The 19759-nt window shown below is 41.3% G+C and overlaps 1 protein-coding gene across 1 annotated transcript in view; it reads left to right on the forward strand.

Moving 5' to 3' along the window:
- Nucleotides 1–19759, forward strand: part of LOC141988817 (mucin-5B-like) — a 65472-nt gene that overhangs the window by 32498 nt on the left and 13215 nt on the right. Inside the window, exons 16-34 of the mRNA XM_074954814.1 lie at nucleotides 1199–1448; nucleotides 2678–2730; nucleotides 4624–4724; nucleotides 5163–5314; nucleotides 7148–7286; nucleotides 9138–9248; nucleotides 9975–10154; nucleotides 10727–10963; nucleotides 11704–11860; nucleotides 12044–12172; nucleotides 12658–12742; nucleotides 12964–13001; nucleotides 14049–14219; nucleotides 15163–15228; nucleotides 15444–15545; nucleotides 16394–16653; nucleotides 17095–17272; nucleotides 17973–18223; nucleotides 19465–19648. Coding sequence (XP_074810915.1) covers nucleotides 1199–1448; nucleotides 2678–2730; nucleotides 4624–4724; nucleotides 5163–5314; nucleotides 7148–7286; nucleotides 9138–9248; nucleotides 9975–10154; nucleotides 10727–10963; nucleotides 11704–11860; nucleotides 12044–12172; nucleotides 12658–12742; nucleotides 12964–13001; nucleotides 14049–14219; nucleotides 15163–15228; nucleotides 15444–15545; nucleotides 16394–16653; nucleotides 17095–17272; nucleotides 17973–18223; nucleotides 19465–19648 — 2844 coding nt within the window. The remainder of the gene's footprint in view (nucleotides 1–1198; nucleotides 1449–2677; nucleotides 2731–4623; nucleotides 4725–5162; nucleotides 5315–7147; nucleotides 7287–9137; nucleotides 9249–9974; nucleotides 10155–10726; nucleotides 10964–11703; nucleotides 11861–12043; nucleotides 12173–12657; nucleotides 12743–12963; nucleotides 13002–14048; nucleotides 14220–15162; nucleotides 15229–15443; nucleotides 15546–16393; nucleotides 16654–17094; nucleotides 17273–17972; nucleotides 18224–19464; nucleotides 19649–19759) is intronic.

A 19759-nucleotide genomic window follows, 5' to 3' on the forward strand; every position in this document is an offset into this window, starting at 1 on the left:
CTTTCTGTTCTTCTCCAGAGAGCTTCTAGAACCTACATGTCGTTTCCTTGGCAACAGCATGTCAGCAGCAGAGAGTTCTCTGGCAGCTGCCCAGCACTTACAATAATAGCGTTGTTGTTGTTGTTTTTTCAAATTACTCCTAATTGGAGAGTCTCATATCTTCGGTAGATCTTACCGTACTAAGTTTATGTATCATTGTGGGCAAGGGACTGTATGTAATTTCATGGGAGAGGGTGACCACAGCTCCTCCAGGAGCAAAGAACAGTGTGTGTGTGTGTGTGTGTGTGTGTGTGTGTAAATTAGGCAAATTCTCTCAGGTTATAACACCTCCAGAGGGGTGCCACCACCTGAAGAGGCTTGCATATACTGGTTCAAACTGGATTCTTTAGATACCAACAGACAAAGAAAGGACTTTTGGATAAAATAGTGTGAGTTAAAACTGACTCAGGCCCTGCTTTCTGATCCAGCAAACAGACAGGTCCTTCTATCCAAGGGAGGCCCCAGTTTTTCCTGGGAAGAACTGGAAGGACTTGACCTATTCATGAGGGCTCTTGTTCTGAGCAAAAGGAGTTACAAACTTGTAGCCACAGAGAAGCCCCTGTGTGGGGTTTGAAGGACTGACTCCTGTCAGAGCCCTTGTTGGGGTTGGACAGGGGAGGGTGATCTCTGGTAAGCTTCATTAGCATGTGTGTAGGTTCTTTTATTATTTTTGATATGTTTTCTTTCATGCTTTTGCTTTAAGAATAAATATTCTTGCTCAGAAAGAGCAGTGTGGTAACTTAATGGTGGGCAATTATGCTGTTTCTAACATCTAGAGAAAAAGCAAAGCAGGTCTGCTTTGGCAGTCTGACCTGCTGGGGAACAACACAGGGAACTGTGCAGCCTGGAAAAACCTCAGTCAGCGTAAGTGCTGGAACTACAGGTTCTGGGGGTGCTGCTGTTTATTTTTAAACATAAGGACATGTTAGAAGTATGTAGTTTTTGGGCCCTGATATGTGATAGCATTGTATATATTTCAGTGTTTTGGCTAATTAATTCTAAATACCTTAGGCAAGGAGGGATACAACACTTTCCTTTGGAGAAGAGCCTTCAGTATATGTAGTTATCAGTATATGTAATTATCACCTACATCAAGAGGTGAAATTTAACACTGCAGGTCACAAACCCATTTCAGTCCTTTTTTATTTGTCTTGCAAAGATGTCTCTAAGGATTGTCCTGAAACAATGGTATTCAGCTATGATGTGAAGTTCTGTAACCACTCCTGCCGCTCCCTGGGCGAGCCTGATCTGCTGTGTAATGTCCAGAGCACTCCTGTAGAGGGCTGTGGTTGTCCCAAGGAGACCTATCTAAATGCTGATGAATGCGTGTCTCCAGAAGACTGTCCATGTTACTATAAAGACAAGACGATTCAAGCTGGGAAATCGTTCCAAGAGGACAAACTCATGTGGTAAGTTGTTTCAGATGAACCGAAGAATGTATGGTAGATGGATTGCCATGTTAAACATACACTGCAGTCTATGCGAGTAATAATCTCTGAACGAATTCATATCATACCAAGGAATGATGAGATTTTCTATTTGACAATACTGGCTCCACCATGGTCCAATGGACAAACCCCAAAGTGGTTAATCCAAGTGCTCTAAGAGTGAACAAAAGGCTTCTATAACATGGGAGGTGAGAGGCACACATAGTTGGTAGGAGCACGAGGAGAGATTACCTGCAATGGGCAGGGGTGGAGTGCATGGAAAGGGAAAAGAAATGGAGAGTTGATCAGAACTCAGGAGGAGGGAGGTCAGAGGGGCTAGCAGAGTAGAAGGGACATTAGCAGGGAGATAGGAGGGCAGTGGAGAAGTGGGGAAGGAATAATGAGCTGCAGAAAAAGAAAAAAGAATGGTAGGGGTGGAAGCAAATGTGGGACACAATGGTAGATTTATGAATGGCCTGGCCTCAGGAGTCCTCCTCATGCAGTATTAGGACTGATTGAAATTTCACTTTTTTGTAATTTTGTGAAAAATGGCTTTTTGCCAGTATTACAACTTGTTGCGGAAAATTTTTATTTTCACTGAAAGTTTCTTCTTTTTGAAATGAAAAATGAGAGAGGAAATCAGAACATATTTTACATTTTTCAAAAACAGAATACTTTGGAGCCAAAAATGGTCTTTGAGAATCAAAATTTTCCAGCATTGAATAATCAAGAAATTGACAGAAACTAAAACAATAAAAGCATTTAATTTTCCTTGAAAAACAACGGGCATTTTCAACCAGCTCAGTATATTACACTGAATAACAGAGAATCGCTAATTATAATAATGTGCATTTATACAGAACCTTTCACTGGAGGATCTTAAAGTATTTTATAAACACTAATTAATTTAGCATTGCAAGACCCCTCTTAAGAAGGTAAGTACCATGGAGAAACGGATGCAGAAAGCAGAAGTGAACTGCCTAAAGATAAAAAAAAAAGTCTGTTGCAAGTGAGAGAACACTAAAAGTGGTATGCCCTTCTCTGCCTCTCTCTCTGAGGTGATAATTCCATCTTGGCGTATGGGTGATTACATGAACCACTCACTGTGGTGTGGCTGATATTCTCCTGTGTGGTGGAGCTTTTAGATAATGTTTGCTTTCTCGTTTACATGTGAGAAGAGCTGATGTTTCTCATTTATGAAATATCTTTAGCAAATGTATTCGAGGAAGATTAGACTGCATTGGAGAAGCTATAATGAAAAAAGGTGAGATTTTGCTAAATTCTACCATTGAGCTGTAATTTAGAATTTAAAGTAGTTTTCAATGTATTTGTCAGTTTTTTTAACAGACAGCTGTGTTGTATGCATGTCTTGCTTCTCCCTGAAATGTGTTAATTATAGAGGTGAGTATTAGCCTATTGATAACTTTCTTTATAAAAATGTCATCAAACTTGCTGAACTCTTCAAAAATAGATATATCTCTCAAAGTTCATGAGATGAGAAAAGGGTAATTTTCACTTCTAGATGCTTCAGGTCATTTTAATAACTAGTCCTTCAAAGATGGAAAGATGGTTCATTCGGACTCTGTCCTTTTGAACACATCATCTCAAATGTACACACATCTAGAATTTGTGAGGTGTCTATCACCTCTGTGTTTCTTCTTTTCCAAAAAGGGCATTCTTTCCAATATCACAAATAATTCCAATCTCTGACAGGGTAGAAACAGAGATATGTGTACGGATGTGTACAAATGAATATGTATGAATGAGTTCTCTCACAAGCAATTCTATATCATGCCATTGATCTGATATAGATAGAAAATATCAAGGCCTTTTAATACTGCTTGGTTACTGATCTCTCAGAAGACCTCTCAGGGAGGAACTTGGTCTTTTGCATCCTAATGGTGTGGAAGCAGTTTTTTTTTTTTCAGCGATGACTGTCAATGTGAAGTGCTGGCTCTGCTTTCAAAGGCTGGGCGATTTAGTCATCCAATAATTTCTGCTTCTTCCCTGGATCCTTAATAGGCTGACAAAAAATCAGTCATACAAGGTACAAGTGGTATCAGTAGCTTCATACTGGCTCTGCTCCTGACAGAGTTGGTTCTCTGGTTTAAGCCAGCTCCTGACTCAAAGGATTCCTATGTCCAGGGTTGGGTACTCAATCCTTCAGTGGAGAGAAGCTAAAGCCAGTGGAAACTGACAAGTGTGAAAGGATGGGGGATCCATGCTTCCCTGTCCCTCAAGTCTATTCAAACCATAAAGTGGAAGCAAGGTTCATTGGATCAAGAGGAAGGGGGGAGCAGCTGCTGTCTGCATCATGCTCCTGTCTAAGCCTGGCATCTCCCCTTCTATACCAAAGTGGGAGGGCACAGATATGGGGATAACCAATGGCAAGGGGGTGGAGGATTCTAAATGTGAGGTCTCTCAACACTACAACTGTGGGATTGGGCGTTACAGCATGGCTGCTCCACAGGATTTCCAGGCTGTATCTGACACACATCCCAGTATAAGAAACCCTTTTCCCATGAGGGGAAAGGGACAGGAGTTTCCCGTACGCCATCTGATGTGAATTTTTGTTTTTAACAAATAACTAAACAGAAAACTTAACAATTTTTTTGTTTTCCAAAACCATTTTCACTTCAAATTTTCAGTAAAATGATCAGTTTTTAAAAACCAAAAAACTGAAAAATGTTACCAAAACCCAAACATTTTACTGAACAATGTTTTTTTCTGGTTTTTCCTCAAAATGAAAAAAAATTCAACCAAAATGAAAATTTTCTGGGAACATTTTTGTTTATATTGGAAAATTATTTTGAGAAAAAATATTAAATTTGAATAAGTACAGTTGAGACCTCCAGAGACTGATCTTCATAAGGAAAATCAGTGGAGTGTTAGTCTTACATTTTATAGAAAAGAAAAATATTTACTCTTTGTAAAGTTCCTCAATGGGGAAAATGTCTGAAAAGACAAAAAATATCTGTCAGTTTCACTTTTTTAATTCAGCCAACAGCTCAAAATTGTATAAAAGAAACTCCCCCAATCCTAGCTGACATACTCAGTCATGTATTTTGGGAAATGTCTACGTTGGCACAAATTGTTTGATGGCATCCATTCCAGTTTCACCAACTGACCCTTCTGTAATGGCTTTTCCCTCTTGTAGATTGTCCAGCTCCTATGTTTTACTTTGACTGCAGCTCTGCCGGCCCAGGAGCAACTGGATCTGAGTGTCAGAAAAGTTGTAAGACACAGGACATGCAGTGTGTAAGGGGCTAAACTCATATCAATAAGAACATGCATGGCTTATTTATTATTTTGCATGCATGATCATGCATAACAAATGCTAATATTGCACTGCTCACAAACCACCTTTTCCACTGATAACAGTAGAGAAGCGATAGCTACCCACGTTGTCACCATGCCTATCATTGTCATGTTAATGAATATGCAGCAGTCTGATTTGATAATTTTTAAAATCTTATTTCCCACTGGTATAGAATAAATTAATGCACAGAAAGCCATAGATCTGTAAACCGGTTGGGTTCCAAATGAATATCATGGACCCGATTCTTAGAAAGCTCCCAGCTTGACTTCTGATTTGGCAGCTGCAATGTAGCAACCAGAGCTAAATTGTCTCCACTTTCTCTTTCTCCTTCCTGGATGATTAATACATCACCTTGCATTGTATTTGTATGTTCCCAGTATGTCACAGAATGTGTCTCTGGCTGCATGTGCCCCAATGGGCTTATATCTGATGGTAAAGGGGTCTGCATTGCTGAGGACCAGTGCCCTTGTGTCCATGGAGGAAATTTCTATAACCCTGGGGAAAATATCACAGTCCGCTGTAACACATGGTATGATATTCCACAACGTCTTATAACTTGTTTCTTCATAAGGTAATAACTTGTAAAATGCAGGCCAGTAAAAAAATGAGAGTTAATGCCCAGAAACAGGATGTATTTTGAGATCTGTGCAGGATCTTCCCATCCATTGTGGAAGCTTCATTTCAGTACCCCACTTTTCCACTGGGAATAAAAGGTGTTACTCTTTCCTGTCTGCACCACATTGCACCAATTCATATGCATATATGGCAACAACAGGTATCATCCCCGCCTTAAATTACCTTTGACCTCTTCTGTGAACTGTCATGCACATACCTGCCTGAAGCATGAAACATGAAAATCCCTGCCTGGTTCAAAGCAAGACTGTGGCCTCTCATTACACAGCTGTACAGGGGTGAGGCTGGTGGTGGTTTCCATCCTTACCAACCTTTCTCCAGCTGCTGCTATAGTTTATGCAGAGCCTGCAGTTTGTGGCTGAGCATGTTGGACTGATATCTTTGAAGGATCACCTCAACAAGGAGGAGACATCCAGAAACATCTTGTAGATCTGTCAGGAAGAGTAAATAAATGTTTGGCTATCTAGGTGACAATGGCATATGCATCTCCTCACAAGCATTTCAGTGGGACACAAAGACTAAGGGAGAGCCAAAAGCCATAAGACTGTTTGGCCTGTGGGCAGTAGATCACCATTTTGTATGCGCATTAAGTATTAATCTGTGCTGCCAAACCACCGTTATTAATTATTTATGTTACAGACGCACTTAGATGCCCCATCAAGATCAGTGCCCTATTGTGCTAGGTGCTCTGTACACACATAGGAAAAAACTAAAGTCCCTGCCTTGAAGAGGTCACAGGCTAACTACTCTGCCCTTGGTCACACTGATCTGAATCTGGTATAATTCCAGGGAAGTCACCGGAATTACATGGGATACACACCTGTGTAACTAAGAGCTGATTTTTTCCCATGATGCTTCATTAATGTTGAAATGGCTTTCTCCAAAGTGACCTACCCCCAAAATCCTCAATATCAGGTTCCAGGTCTTTATGTTGGTGACACTGGGAAAATTAATTCGTTGTTTTAATGCAATTTAAACAACCAAAAGAACAAAATGTAAAAGTCAAATACGTGTCTTAATGACACAATCCACAGTCTTGAACCCAGGCCTACAAGAGCCGCTATATTCCAACCTTCCACCTAGCAGCAGCTTAGTTAGGATCAATGAAGTGCAGCTTCAGTATGAGGCTCCACCCCTGATGTCCAGTTGGTGCACTCCCAGGGCTGATTGGCTGTACTGAAGCCAGCAGCAGGATCAGGAAGCTGTCTGAACAACTGGGCTCACCCTGCTACACCGTATGCATCCTACTCTCTGAGCCTGCTTTCCTAGTGTCCTGACCTGGCTTGATTCCTCTGATCTGACTTATGGTTCCTGACCTCCAGTTTATCTCCTGCCTCTGATCTCCCTGGCATCCTGACCCAGGTTCCCAACTTTGTTTCTGGTCTCCAGTTTGTTGTTTGCTTCTGACATCCTGCTATCCTGATCCTGCTGACTTTTGAGTCCTGTCTTGTGACCGTGGATTCTGGCTCTAACTACTATTCTGGCTGCCTGAAGCCCAGCTTTGACATTCAATATTAAGCGTTCGTGTTCTTTTTGTGATTGTTAAGACAATATTAAAGCAAGGCCTCAAAGTACCGTACAGTCCAACACTGCTAGTATGAGAGGCCACTGTGTTCTGTGATCTACTAAAAGGGATTAATTAAAATGTTCAGTAATTCCGTAACTATCCAGAGTTATGTAAAACCATCTTTGATGTAAAGATTGTAATATTTTGCCTTCCATCTCCTAGCACATGTAACAACAGACAGTGGAACTGCACAGAGAACCCTTGCCAGGGAACGTGCACTGTGTACGGAAATGGACATTACTTGAGCTTCGATGGAGAAAAGTTTGATTTCATGGGAGATTGCGATTATATTCTAGCTCAGGTAACAAAGCATCATTACCTGTCTGAGAGCTGTTGCTCTTCACAGGCTCAAGTTGCAGTGCTGTTTGAGTAACTAGATGGCTATCACATGCAAGATAATAGGCACTGATAAGAGCCTGCCCCTCCACCGCTGCATGGGTATAGAAGATCCCAAACTACATCAGACCTGGTGATGTTCCACCACACAAGGGCAGGGCAATCAGGATATCAGCACCCACACAAGGGGCACTTGTTTCCTTGGCGTCTCCCTCTAAGTTATCACACAGAGAGATTTTAGGGGTAGAGCAAGACTGATGAATCCTGTGCCATGTAGATGCACTAGTCATTGCCCCGGTAGAATTGAGACACTAAGACTATAAACTCTACTTCAGTCTCTGGTTTGAAGTAGGAGCAACAGAGCAGGAGGCATTCTCTCCAGAGAGAGCTGAAGCACAGGGAGCTGGGCACAGGGCACAGGATTTTGAGCTGAGTGACTAATGCATTGGTATCTCGAAGAGAAGGTTCTGCCTGACAGCTGAGTAGCATGGCTCACTCTCCCTGGTCTCCTTGCTAAGACTGCCAAGCTAACTGAAAAAGTAAATCTGAGAGGAGATAATAATGAAATTGGGGGTACTCTCTGTCCTGTGATATTGGGGGGAAAGGTGTGGAGGCTGACTCAGGGCCAAGTTCAGAGTTGAGTGTAGGTAGCACAGTTGGTGTCACCAGCCCACGCCATCATATTACTTTTCCTGATAAATACCTTCCTTCCTTCCACCAATTTACCCTAATTTAGACTTCCATAACACACCTAGACTTCAGGGCCCAGTTCAGAGGTGATGTGAAGGGGCTGCAATGTATCCTTGGAGAAGTGGTGGAGATTCTAAGGGCCAGATTTTGATATGAATGGGCCATATCTCGACTAGAAAAATACTAGGTGAAATCTTAGGGTTAACCACAACCATCAAGCATGTGTTTAAAGGTGTAAAACCCTGTCTGTATTGGTGATAGCTAACCTTTTAAAACATGACCTGTTTTCCTAGTCTCGGCCTGGACTTACTCCTTGTGTTGGACCATTGGCTTCTATGTGATCATTCAGCAAAAAAGAGATCTGGTCTTAAAGTAGTGTAATCTGTATGTTTAACCAGTTTAGATTTCTTTACACTTCCTTTTGCATTTGGCCCTCCCAACCCACATTCAAATAATGCCAGCCTGATTCTAGTGTATTCTGTTTGTTGAGTGTGTGCTATTAGATGGCAAACATAATTGAGGGCCAGGTTTATCCTTGGTGTAACACTACTGACTTCAGTAACAGCATGGCTTTGTAGAGTAGGCTAATTCTGAGTCCACGTGAAAAACCAAATGCTTCTACAGCCCAGGCAGTCCTAAAGTGACAACGCCTTTTTGTGAATGAAACATCTGAAGGTTAAACCTGCATGTTAGTGACCTTAGATGCAGTGAAACTCTTTTTGCAGGGAGGTAGAAATCAAGGCCTCTATTATTTCAGTGTTTTGAAATGTAGAGGTTGCAGTTCTGCTCATAGTGAAGAGCCTGTGCAGAGTGAAAAACGCATTACAGAATGGTTTTCCTGTATATTTTTGGATATGTCAGGTGGGGTCTTATAAAAGTGTTCAGCATTCACCTACCTCTTCTCCCTATTAAAATTCCTCTTGACTTCAGCATGAGAAGAGATAGGCTAATGCTGGGCGCTTCTGAAAATCCCACCTGTAACTTTTTCTGAACAAAAAAAAAAAAGACAAGAAATATGGAGTCAAATATTAGAAATATAGATCATTTACTACTCCCTTGTGGACATTTCTAAGACATGTGCTAGTCAGATAACAAGATCAGATATGGTTTTCTTTATTTGTACAAGGACTTTTGCCCCAATAACCCCAATGATGGCACCTTCCGAATTGTAACTCAGAACAATGCGTGTGGGAAATCGCTGTCCATCTGTTCCTTGAAGATCACATTGATTTTGGAGGTGAGTCCAGCCTTAACTTTGGATTATGTGGGAGTAGCTGATAGAATGGGATATCTGACTTAATTTTGTGAGTAATGAATTTACTATACCCTAACACTGTGATGCAGCTAATATTAGAAATGTCCCTAATGAAGCCCTATGGCCAAAAGAGAAGAAGTGGTAGGTGAGGGTAGGAAGGGATGGGCATACAGAGTAGATCAGTGGGTGCCGGGGGGACTGGGCATTTAAGATGGGGATGGGAGGGAAGCAGGGAAGACAGCAACAGATGAATGTGTGAAGGGAGTGTGGACATTTAAGGGATGGGAAGAGGAAGAGACAGGCAGGCATAATAAGAGAATTCCAGCACGTCTGAGTGTGTGCTATAGGGAGCTGATGAGGCAGAACTCAAGATGGCAGCTGAATTTCCAGCAGAAGTGGATTTCTGTGACCAAGAAGAGGCTTTCTGAGGAAGCTACCCTGAAAGATTCTGTGGCCATGGAGTCATGGGACCAAATTCTGCCCTGTTGACTTCAGTGATGGTGCATGGGTGTAAATTGTCCCAGTGGGACCTTGGCCAAGATGCACAGGTTCAAGGGTAGAAGAAATAGGATGGGGTGTGATGCAATGATCTGAATGAGACTCCTGCACAGAATGGGATAAAAGTTTGTCTGTCTGTAATGCCATGTTTCCTAGTCAGTTGTGACTCCATCCTTGTTTCCTTCAGTGCAATTTAATTCCTTATTCTAGAACATTGAAATCAGACTCCTGGAAGGAAAAATTCAGGAGATAACCACTGAGCCAGATGCTGTAAAGAATTACAAGCTGGATCTCAGGGGGGTTTATATTGTGATTGAAACTTCCTTGGGAATGACCTTCATGTGGGACCAAAAGACCACAGTAATGGTTCTGGTGGCACCCTCTTTCCAGGTGGGTACAACTGCAGCAACTGAGGGACTGATTTTCAAACTGTGCCTCCATTTCTGGGGTGGCCAATTATGTGCCAATGACGAATGGTGCTCTCAACTTTTCTTTCAGTAGTGAATTGTCAGAGGTGGGTTGTTGGTTTTTTGTTTTTTGTTTTTTGGGGGTGGGGGGGAGGAGGGTTCTTCTCAAAATTATGCCTGCAAAAATGGAGCCCGTGTTTAAAAATCCTGGCATGAAAATGAATTCACTCTAATGGGTAAGAGGGCACTAATTTATTGCCATAATTAAATTATTTCATGATCACATCAGTATGAAATATTCAAATTATTGAAGCTAGATGTAAAGCCAGGACAGAGTACAGGGCTATATAGGCCTTTAATGGCTACATCTTGTTACTTATATCTCAGTTCTTTCCAAGAAGTATTCTGCAGGTTGGTGTGTTTTCGGGAATGTTTGGAATTTGCAAATATTTTTACTAGGCTTTTACTAGCAGTTTGTTAGTTCATTTTCCGTGCAAAAGCAGATCTCATTTTGTTTTTAGAAAGCACTTCTTATAATCTGTATAAATTCTTCAGGGCAAAGTCTGTGGCCTTTGTGGTGATTTTGATGGCCGTTCAAAGAATGACTTTACCACCAGAGGGCAGTCAGTGGAGATGAGAGTGCAGGAGTTTGGGAACAGCTGGAAAGTCACCAGTAGCTGCTCAAACATAAACATGACTGACCTGTGTGCTGATCAGCCTTTCAAATCTGTACTGGGGCAAAAGCACTGCAGCATTATCAAGAGCAATGTCTTCGGAGCCTGCCACAGTAAGGTGATCTCTCTCATTTTCTCAATACTCTTGACACTTCAGAGGCATTTTCTATCTTCTCTGTGCAGCAGATTTACATACACAAATCCTATTACTACTGAAGAGAGCTTTATACATACACAAGAGCAGAAGAGCTACACAGACCACCCTTTCACTGTTACACCAGTGAAATCCCATTGTATTCTTCTCAAGGAAATATAGAGTGAAACTTGTTTTAAATGACCAAAGACCCAAAAGATAATGCTTGGCTAGAAGAGGGTAATATCTAAGAACTGGCTGGAAACCTTTGGGATAATATAGCATATGGTTGCCAAAGACAAGTGAAATCCTAGCCCAGTTGAATTCAGTGGACCCAGGATTTTATCCTAGCTACTTTGTAGTGATACCTGCCTATTAGAAAGGTCTCACAATAGATAGCTGTTCTAAACAGCTCTAGTCCTATGCTACAGAGCATATGTTCTAAAGGTACCTTCAGTGCAGGTTTCATCATTTTATACATTTGAATCACAAAATTTATAAGGTCCAGCTCTACCAAAACAATCCAAGCAAATGAAAACAAGGCAGCTTAAAATGCTAGTCAAATAGCCCAATCCCTTTAAATATCAACTTCCCTCATAGGCCCATCCAGATTCTGCCAAAGAAACTGACACTGAATGGCAGATTTTTAGAGCCCTTTGTCTCCTCTGAAGACAAAGTACTGAGAAGGAATACATGTTATAACAGAGTTTTTGTTATTTTGTTAGATCAACCCGATGCCATATTATGAGTCTTGTGTGTCTGACTTCTGTGGCTGTGACAGTGTGGGAGACTGTGAGTGCTTCTGTACCTCAGTAGCTGCTTATTCAAGGAATTGTAATAGAGTCGGTGTCTGTATTGACTGGAGGAGACCTAGCATTTGTCGTAAGTACTCACAGACAGAAATGCACATTAAGAAGTACTCTCCATACAGTGAGTCATACTCAAGATAAGAAGGATAAAATCCTAACTTCTGTGCAGGTGCATGACTAACGAGCCCTCTTGCTTTAAAGAATTAGAACATGGACCTTATCTATTATCTGAGATTTGGCATTTTTTCTCTTCCAGCTGTGTTCTGCGATTACTACAATCCACCTGACAAACACGAATGGTTCTACAGGCCTTGTGGAGCCCCCTGTCTAAAGACCTGCAGGAATCCACAGGGAAAATGTGGTAACCTGCTGTATAGTTTAGAAGGTAATTCTTTTTTGCCTTTGATGGGTCTTAACATGTTTAAGTGCTTTCCTATAGGGGCCTAAACTAGTCCAATCTTGTTTTGAATGTCTTAAGCAATGGGGTCGCTTTGTCTTTCCTTGGAAGACTAATCAAACTTCCCCAGAGCACCGCTGGCCAAATTCTTCCCTGCCTTACTCCCCATGTGACTGTATTGACATCAAGGGGCGTAAGTCAGGGCAAACTTGGCCTGATGCCTTCAAAGTCTTGCAGAGTTAGAGGGTCATTAATGCTGGGTTTATAAGAGTATTATTGATCATCTATAGTTAACGAATAGTTGCTGGTTATAGGGAGAGAAAAAAGAGGGGACAGGTGATCTGTTCATGAAGAATTCCAGCTCTGTCTGTGAAGATAAATACATATCTTTTACAGCTATTCCAGTGTGTGTGTTTGCATTTGGGTCTTTACTACTCAGACAAAAGTCTCCATGCTCTTTGTTCACTTTCCAGGCTGTTACCCAGAATGCAGCACTGAGAAGCCATATTACGATGAGGAACGAAGGGAGTGTGTCTCTCTGCTCGACTGCGTGTCGTGGTAGGTCAATGGGATGGTAAGACGTTTGGATAGAGCTCACCTATTAGCCAGGCATTACGTGGGCTCTGCTAGTAGGAAATCTCTGCAGTTCAGCTCTCCTCAGCTTCTTAACAGAAGGTGGTTCTCTTTTTAATTGGATACAGCTGTGAATTTATTTTGCTACTCTGTAAGGATTTAAGGCAATAAAGCATTAATCACATTTGTTTGTTGTTTGTCCACAGCAACCCTAAAGAAAAACTGTGCACAGAGGACTCCAAGGGTAACCTTCCCATCAGCTTGATGATTAATAATTGTTTTCTGTTAGCACAAAGAAGCCCCAACAGATATGGGGCCCGCTGTGATGGGTATTGTACATAACACATTGTGCAAGGCCGCCTCTGTTCTAAAGAGCCTGCTACCTAGATAGACAAGACAGACAAAGAGTGGGTGGGGAAACAGCGGTTAAGTGACTTGCTCATGGACACACAGCAGCTCAGCGGTAGAGCTAGAAGTAGAAACCAGCTCTCTGTAATGCCAGTATGATGCTCTATTCATTGGACTACACAGCTTCCCCTTTATTACCTTCAGCACACATTCCCTGGAGATCTGAGAGGCTTTTCATGTATTTAAAGTTTTTGATAGTGGTTACCTGCCCCATTAGCTGGTGAATGTTGGTGTCCAGTAGCTTCCTGGAAAGCCACTGTGCCATAGAGGGTCTCGCCAATACATAGGGACATCCCATCCATATCCACTTTCTTATGGGAATGCCTGTTATGCACAGGGCTGGCTTAAAATAGCAGTTCTATGCTACTAATGACTCTATAAAAAGAAAAGGAGTACTTGTGGCACCTTAGAGACTAACAAATTTATTTGAGCATAAGCTTTTGTGAGCTACAGCTCACTTCATTGGATGCATGATGTGAGCTGTAGCTCACGAAAGCTTACGCTCGAATAAATTGGTTAGTCTCTAAGGTGCCACAAGTACTCCTTTTCTTTTTGCGAATACAGACTAACATGGCTGCTACTCTGAAACCTAATGAATCTATGCTATTCAGTATTTCCCTTTACACAAGGGAGCTAGTCAAGCCAGCTTTCTGGCCACCAGTGGTGCAAAAATGGGATCCATTTGTTTAAAATGAAATTTAGATTCTAAAGCACATATTTGCACCAAAAGACAGAGTGAACGCTGCAGCCATGAGCACCTTTTACTTTACAGTTGATGGTCTGGGGTGGATTATGGCAAATCTGGGTTATTTTGTCTTTGTTTATATCGGTTTGTGGTGTGATGTTATCTGCTGCCATGGCATTTACCCTCTCACTGCCTCAGACTGCCTCTGCTGCTACCAGGAAAAGACCTACACCTTAAATGAAAGTATATACAGTCAAACAGATGGGGTCAGCTGCTGGAAGGCTGTCTGTGGCCCTAATGGGAATATCATTAGAACATTCATTCCTTGTGGAACATCTCCTACAATGGTGCCTGCTATAGAGGAGCCAGGTACTAAAGTTTGTTTATATAAGTTTTGGTGTATTTTAGTTGATATCAAAGTTTGCAATTGTGCCAATATTCCTAGTCCTTGAAAAATTCTATGTGTATAATACAGTGTACATGTAAGAGCTGCGTATAATTCAAGACTGTACAAGTCTCAGAGAGATGGAGCCACATTCTTTAGTCTGTTTGAGCTGAAGGACCAGACAGATGGGGGCAAAGATGGTTTTATGCCATTTTTGCAGATTCCTAGTACAACTTTTGTAGCAGCGTCAGGGCTGCTCTAATTTGCATCCAGCTGCCAACAGTACCAATATCATATAGCTCTAATGCCAACTTTTTATTCTAAACCTTTTTTCCTGGCCCCATCTCATTCCTCACAGCACTGTCCTTGCTACACTTGCCTTGCAACCAGAAGTCAGCCAATCCGCATGGATCATCATTTGCAAAGAAAAGCGCCTCCAGCCAGCTGATTGTTTCTGGAAGACCCCATATTTAAGACAAACTAAAAAATACTCCCATTGCAAAGAAAACATGGCAGGGAGGGAGTGAAAGATCAATGTAGTTGCACCCAGAGCTTTTTAAGGACCTGAAAATGAAACCAGGACTCAACCAAAAACAAATAAATGGAAAGAAGGAGAAATTACATAGCATTAATATAGTAAAGAAAGCAAAATCAAAGAGCAAAATGACCCAATGTACCGCTTCTTGCACAAAGAGCAGAGATATAAGTTTGGACAAGGGAAAGGAGAGTATAGCTGCTCTAGTCAACTGGGTGGGAGAACAAATGACAAGGGATAGAGCAAAGTGCTCAGTAGCTCTGTCACTGCAGAGATATCAGTAAGAGGACATGTAATGGAATAACAGCTTAAAAGAAGAGAGCAGTCAAAGGCAAAATGAAGTGGGCTGGTTAAACTCTACCTGAATAACCTGCATGTCTCCAAATCAACAGGGCCCAAGCCCAAGGAAAGGGCAGATGAAGAATCAGAAATCACTTCCCCAAAGTCACGGAGGTCAGGTGAGGTCCTGGAGGATTGGAAAGGGCAAAGAGAGATAAAAGGGGGATTTGAGGAATGGAATACCACTGAATTTGACTTTTCTTCTTTCTATTGTCTTCTGTTTTTTCCATGTGTTGCAGTTACATAGGTTACTATAGATAATGGGGGGGATAAATTTAGCATCTTCTGGTTCATGATACAGGATTAGAATGTCACCTGCTTTTAATTATTGTAGGAGTAGAGAACATTATAGAAGCACCTTCTTCCACATCAGCACTAGCCATAACAAGGGCATCCCCATGCTACTGCAATGTAAATGGACACCTGATATCTCAGGGTGAGTAGCAGTCTAATTGAATCTTTCTTTCATCTGTGTCACTTTTGTATAGGGGTAGAAATGTTTGGCTGTTCAGTAAAATACTTGCTTTTGAGCAAATACACATTCCTGCTGCTGGAGCCGTCAGTTCTCTAATTATAAAACAGTCATTGTTCTTCAGTCAGTCAGATCTCTGAACTGGCTAAAATATCCTTAAACTGGTCATACTCACAATACCATAGCCAGATACTCTTCTTATATTTTTCCATTGTAATGCACCTGGATCTGATCCATTCGTCCAGATCCAGTCTTCAGTGGGCTACATTACAAACCCTGAACCCAAACTCTCTAGAATGTAAGGCTCAAAATCGACAATGGAATATGAACTTTCTCCCAAAGATGGTTGATGAAAGGCCCTGCTATTTCTGTTGCCAGCATCCTGAGCCATCCATCCCCTTGACTTTGTTTTGTGAACACTGCACACAATGGAGCTAACAAACATTACCTTATGGCCTAATGCTTCTCTTTGATATACATGTACAACTCCAGCTAATGTACTTATCTATGGACAGAAGAGTTGTGTATTGAATGAATGAGAGGTTCTCCCAGTCTCTGCCAGCTATGCTGGATTCAGAGAACTGTAGACTGACTATCACAACTGGTTATGGCCATCAGCTGTACTGTAGATAGTCATTCCAAGCCAGTAAAATTTACTGCTCAGTTTGTAGCCAGTGTGGGAGAAGAGGAATTTTCCTATTCAAAGTGATACTGTGCCACATGGAGACTGATAATTCATGACAACATTACTGGTAAAGTATGTCAAACTCATGGGCAATTCAATTCTAGTAATTTACTTTCTGGTCTCGCAGGGAGTATCATATCTCAGACAACTGATGGTTTGGGTCGGTGTTTTTACTCCGTATGTAATGCCTCATGCCACAGTGAATTAATCCAGGGAGACTGTGCAACCACTCCAAGACTGAGCACAGCTCCTGAGCAGCCCAGCAACCACTGTCATTCAGCTTTACAGAATGGACGTTGTGAAAACACTCTTCCAAGTGCAGCAAACACATCTGCTCCCAAAGTAACTCCTATGAGAGACTGTTCATATCTCAGTCCTCCTAGAAAGGTGAGTGAACAAAAATAACATACTAAGCTATGGATAGCACACAACAATATGATCCATGAAGCTTCTCTGTCTTGCGCCTGGCAACAGAACATTTGGGCAATGCAAAGGTGGATCATATTTGTGCCCTCCCTGCAAGAAGTGTAAAGTAAGCTAGGAAACTACTCTCTCAAACTGGTCCTTAAAGATCAGAAGTGGTCATGATCGCAATACTTGGTCTTATACAAAATATTGTATTGCATAGAAATAGGTATGAAGTCTTCATTGATTATTACATATAGTATGTTTTAAGAGCCCCAGAGTTAAATAATGAATGAAATAGTAAATTCTTCATGCTAAGTGTTTAATTGAGTGGCCTGTTCCCTACATGTACTAAATCTCTGAAAATTACACTAATTTCTCATGCATATCCCTCCCTTCCTCTTTCTTTTAAAATGTCAACAGTTTAATGAATCATGGGACTTCGGAAACTGTCAAATTGCCACTTGCTTGGGAGGTGGAAACGATATTAAACTGTCCAAAGTGAATTGCCCTCCTCAGCTATTAAACCTCTGTGTCAATGGTTTCCCACTCACAAAACACTATGATGAAACTGGCTGCTGTGAAGTGTTTGAGTGTCAGTGTAAGTAATATTGCAGTTAGATTCTGACTTTCATAAGGTTTTTGAATTGAGTCTCAAGTGACGTATATCCGTGTGTTCAAATTGTGCTCTGCATTATACTCGGTTCAATGGGATTGCTTCATACTTAAATGTGCATATCACTGTGGCAGAAGCAAACTAGTTTGAGTACTTAAACCAGTCATTTTTATTGTGTAGCTTTCTATAACTAATATTAGGAAGGAATTCTAAGGGAGTAAATACAATAAGTAGGGGAGATGGGAAGCCGAAGGGAGCAGGGATATGGCACAGTAGGGGTTTTAGAATAGAAGGTAGAATGGATGGGAAAGGACCATATGTGAGCGAGTATGGAAAGAAGAGGCTAAGGAAAGAAAGCATTTGTATCAGATCAGGGATATGTAGGACACTGAAACATGTTATATCTTACTATACAACTTTTCTTGTGGCCCTCTCTTAGGGGACACTTCATCTTTGTTATGGCATGGGGAATCTGGTAGAACTACCAAAACCAGACCACTAAAATGAGTATATCAGTGGAGATGAAATGCCACAAAGAAAAAGTCATACTATCAGACTGGCCAAAGAAACATTATGTGACAAGATGCAACTCTATCAGATATCACAGAGTTCAAATGTCACTGACAAAACGTACATTCGGAAAGCCCAAAGTAAACCAAACTTTAAGCCTGTCTCTACTTTCTAGGTGTTTGCAGTGGGTGGGGAAATGAACATTACGTGACTTTCGATGGAACATATTATAATTTCCAGGGGAATTGCACCTATCTCCTGGTGAAGCCAATCCAGCCTGACTCTCAGAGCTTCTGGATTCACATGGACAACTACTACTGTGGTATAACTGATGGAGCAATTTGCTCGAAGTCCCTTGTCATTTTTTATAAGAATTCCATGGTGATTCTGACACAAGCAGTAGACCACAGGAAAGAAACTAACTTGGTAATGTATTTTTCAGTATCTGGGTATTATTATTATGCTACTGCCTAGTGAGCCCAATCAGGATCAAGGATATAGCTGATCAAAATTGAGGGAATTCACAAACAGTTCTGTGAAATATTTGCTCTCCTTTTTAGTCTGGGGAAATGTCAGTGAAATTTTTCAGATTATAAAATTTCGACTGTAGAGAAGGGCTATGAAATGGGAGGTGTGTGTGTGTGGGAAATTCACTGAAATGTAATCCCCTTTTATTATTTGATCCTCTCCGGCTGCTCAGTGCCTCCTGTCAAACTTGTTTGGTGCTCTCTGTCCAGTTCCCAGTGATAAGCACCTACATCACAAAAACAATCACCACAGTTGGTACTAACTAGCATTGTGGGATCTTATTCTCCTATGGTGAAATACAAATAAGTCCCATTAAAGATTTGGTGGGGTTACCCAGTTTCTTACAGCAGGGACATTTTGGTAGCAGATTGGGAGTTTCAACAGAAAAGCCAATTGAAAAGGTCTGGAAGCTACATTATTCTTTTACACCTAGAGGTGGTCCCTCTAGGTTAGGGCTAAGGCATGTTAGCGGAGCAACACAGGGAAGTTTGCACTGCAGGCCCTTACCTGCTCTGTGGTTTGTTGGAGGGTGTCAGACTGAAGGGCTCGCTATCCAGCCTATTTCCAGAGCCTGATATTACTCCATATATTAGTGAATATTTGTGTCTGGTGTATATATTTGTTCCTCAATAACAAATAATGCCATTTTGGCTTTGCTGTTATGAAGTCTGATCCAAAGACCCTGATGTCAGTGGGATTCTTTCCAGTGGGACTTCAGCTTTGGATCAGGCCCATGATTTGTCTCTTGCCCGAAGGCAATAGCCCCTTGCTGATATAAGCCATATACTGTAAATCATTTGTGGGTTTTTTGATATTATCTATACAATTTCTGATTGTAAGGAAATGACCATAAACGAAACAGTGAGTGATCCAGAAAAACAGTCTGATGACAATTGATCACACTTGTTGCAAATCACCACCATGTCTTTTTTTTTTTTTTGCTGCTAATATTTTCCCTGAAGTCAGTAACACAAATATTAATGCTTGAAAGGCAACAAACGACCAGCAGTCTAGCCCTGAAGGGATTGCAGAATTCTCTGAGAGCAGAATTTACCCCAGGCCTTCCAGAAATATAAAATTTATACACTAAGCAACATAATAAGGATGTTCATGGTGGGATTTTTGACTTGCCCCTTTAGGTTCTGTTTAACAATAAGAAGGTTGTGCCAAATGTTTCCAAGAATGGTATCAGGATAACCAGTTCTGGCCTCTACGTTGTGGTTGAAATACCTGAACAAAAACTGTATGTCTCCTATGGACGACTTACGTTTTACATAAAACTCCCTTTCAGCACCTTTTATAACAATACCATGGGGCTATGCGGTAAGTGTTACATTCAGTTTTAATTAACAGATATACTAACTGTTCCTCCCTTATTTGTATCAGAGTTCTGTTACCTCAGGATACGATTATTTAGCACTACAGTTTAACGTG

This window comes from Natator depressus, chromosome 6 (genome assembly GCF_965152275.1).
Source record: "Natator depressus isolate rNatDep1 chromosome 6, rNatDep2.hap1, whole genome shotgun sequence".
Lineage (NCBI taxonomy): Eukaryota > Metazoa > Chordata > Testudines > Cheloniidae > Natator > Natator depressus.